Below are 1,736 nucleotides of genomic sequence, written 5' to 3' on the forward strand. Positions count from 1 at the left end.
CCCTCACCTGCAGCTGCCGCTTGTTGTCCGTCGCCAGCGCCGCCGCGTTGAACGCCCGGATGCGCGATATAGCCAGCGCCAGCTCCCCCGCGGGCCGCCCCGCCACCAGTGCCGCAAACTGCTCGTAGCGCTGCGGCACGGGGATCGTGAACGGCAGGTCAAGAGGACCCTCCACGGCCGCCGCCGCCGCCCCCGCCGCACGGCCCTTGCCCCCCGCCGGCTTGACGCTCGACGAGCCCGCGGCCTTGCCCGACTCCCGGCGCGCCTCGTCGGCCGCGGCCGCGGCCGCGGCCGCCCCGCTCTCTTCGTCCTCTTCCTCTTCCTCGCTGCCGCTGCGTCCCTCCTCCCCCTCCTCCTCACTGCCGTCGCCCTCGCTGCTGCCGCTGCCGCCCGCCTCCTCCCCCTCCTCCTCCTCATCTTTGCTGCCGCTGCCGCCCTCTTGCCCCTCCCCCTCCTCGTCCTCGTCCTCTTCGCTGCCGCTGCCGCTGCCGTCCTCGGCGCCCTCCACCTCAACCCCGTACTTTGCCGCGAGCCGCGCCGCCTGCTCCCTGAACGCGGCCTGCAGCGGGTGGCCGCCGGCGGCGCGCTCGCGGCGGCGCGCGTCGAGCGCAGACAGCAGCGGGTCACCGCCGTTCTCGTCGTCGCCCCCCTCCTCGTCCTCGTCAGCGTCCTCGTCAGCGTCCTCGTCGTCCCCGGAGGACGCAAAGTCGTCGTCTAGGGCATCGCCTGGCAAGAACGGCGGGGGCGGCGTGATGAGTCAGCCAAGGGTGGTTCACAGAAGGGTATGCGTGCATGTCAGTGCGTGCGTGTGTGTGTGTTGTGAATGCGTGTGTGTGTTGTGAGTGGTGTGTGTGTATGTGTGTGTGTGTGTGTGCTTTGTGTGGTCGAGCAGGGGAAACAAGGGCTGGGATGAAGCCGGGAAGAACAAGAGCGAATCGCCGAGTGTGGGTGCCTCTACCAGGGCAAGGACCCGAGCGGCTGCGGCGTGTTGCGGCCGGCGAAACTGGGGACCTGCGCTCCACGTCGGCCAGGGCACACAGCCGCCCACCAGTGACAAAACCAACGCCCCCTCCCCGACCCCTCACACACCTGAGCGGTGCTGCAGCTTCCTGCGTCGCGCCGCGAAGCCGCCGCCCTCCGCGCCGCCGCCGTCCTCGTCGTCGCCGCTGCCCGCGTCTGCGCGCATGCGCTTGACGCGCTGCTTCTCCAGTGCCTCCAGCCGCAGGCGCTCCCGCTCCTGGAGCTCCTCTGGGGGGCAGACATTTGTGTGTGTGTGTGTGTGTGTAAGTGTGTAAGTGTGTGTGTGTGTTGAGGGGATTATTGCTTGAAAATGTCGACATTGGAGGTCTGATTAAGCACGGCGTGTGGAGGTCGGGATGAAAGGTGAGCGCGCGCTGCCATTAACCCCAGGGTTGCAGGGCCCCCAGGTGTGCGGGGCTGTGCGCATCCCCCGTCAGCCACAGCCACCGCCTGCCATGTCTATAACCCAATCAGCCTGCAGCCAGGCCGGGCCCCTGCCGCCCCGGGTCCACAGCCCCCACGCGCCCCGGGCTGCCTCTCCTGGCGTCCCTGCGCCCCTACCCCCCCACGCCTGTGCGCCCACGCGTCTCCGCGCCCCCGCGCACCGGGTGTCAGTGTGCGCTCCCCCGCTTGACCCTTGGCCTCAAACACCAGCTCCCTCGCCGCCCTGTCATAGGCGGCGTCATCCGGGTCACTCGGGGCCACCTTGACACCCC

General features: G+C 69.9%; 1 protein-coding gene across 1 annotated transcript in view; it reads right to left on the minus strand.

Moving 5' to 3' along the window:
- The window catches only part of MNEG_14993 (hypothetical protein), a gene marked incomplete at both ends in the record, with an annotated part of 3,520 nt that extends 2,043 nt beyond the window's left edge, over positions 1–1,477 (minus strand). The window contains 3 exons of the mRNA XM_014036536.1: positions 8–726; positions 1,090–1,248; positions 1,468–1,477. Of these exons, the coding sequence (XP_013891990.1) occupies positions 8–726; positions 1,090–1,248; positions 1,468–1,477 (888 nt within the window). The remainder of the gene's footprint in view (positions 1–7; positions 727–1,089; positions 1,249–1,467) is intronic.
- Positions 1,478–1,736: the final 259 nt, after the last annotated feature.

This window comes from Monoraphidium neglectum (genome assembly GCF_000611645.1).
Source record: "Monoraphidium neglectum strain SAG 48.87 unplaced genomic scaffold scaffold04938, whole genome shotgun sequence".
Classification (NCBI taxonomy): domain Eukaryota; kingdom Viridiplantae; phylum Chlorophyta; class Chlorophyceae; order Sphaeropleales; family Selenastraceae; genus Monoraphidium; species Monoraphidium neglectum.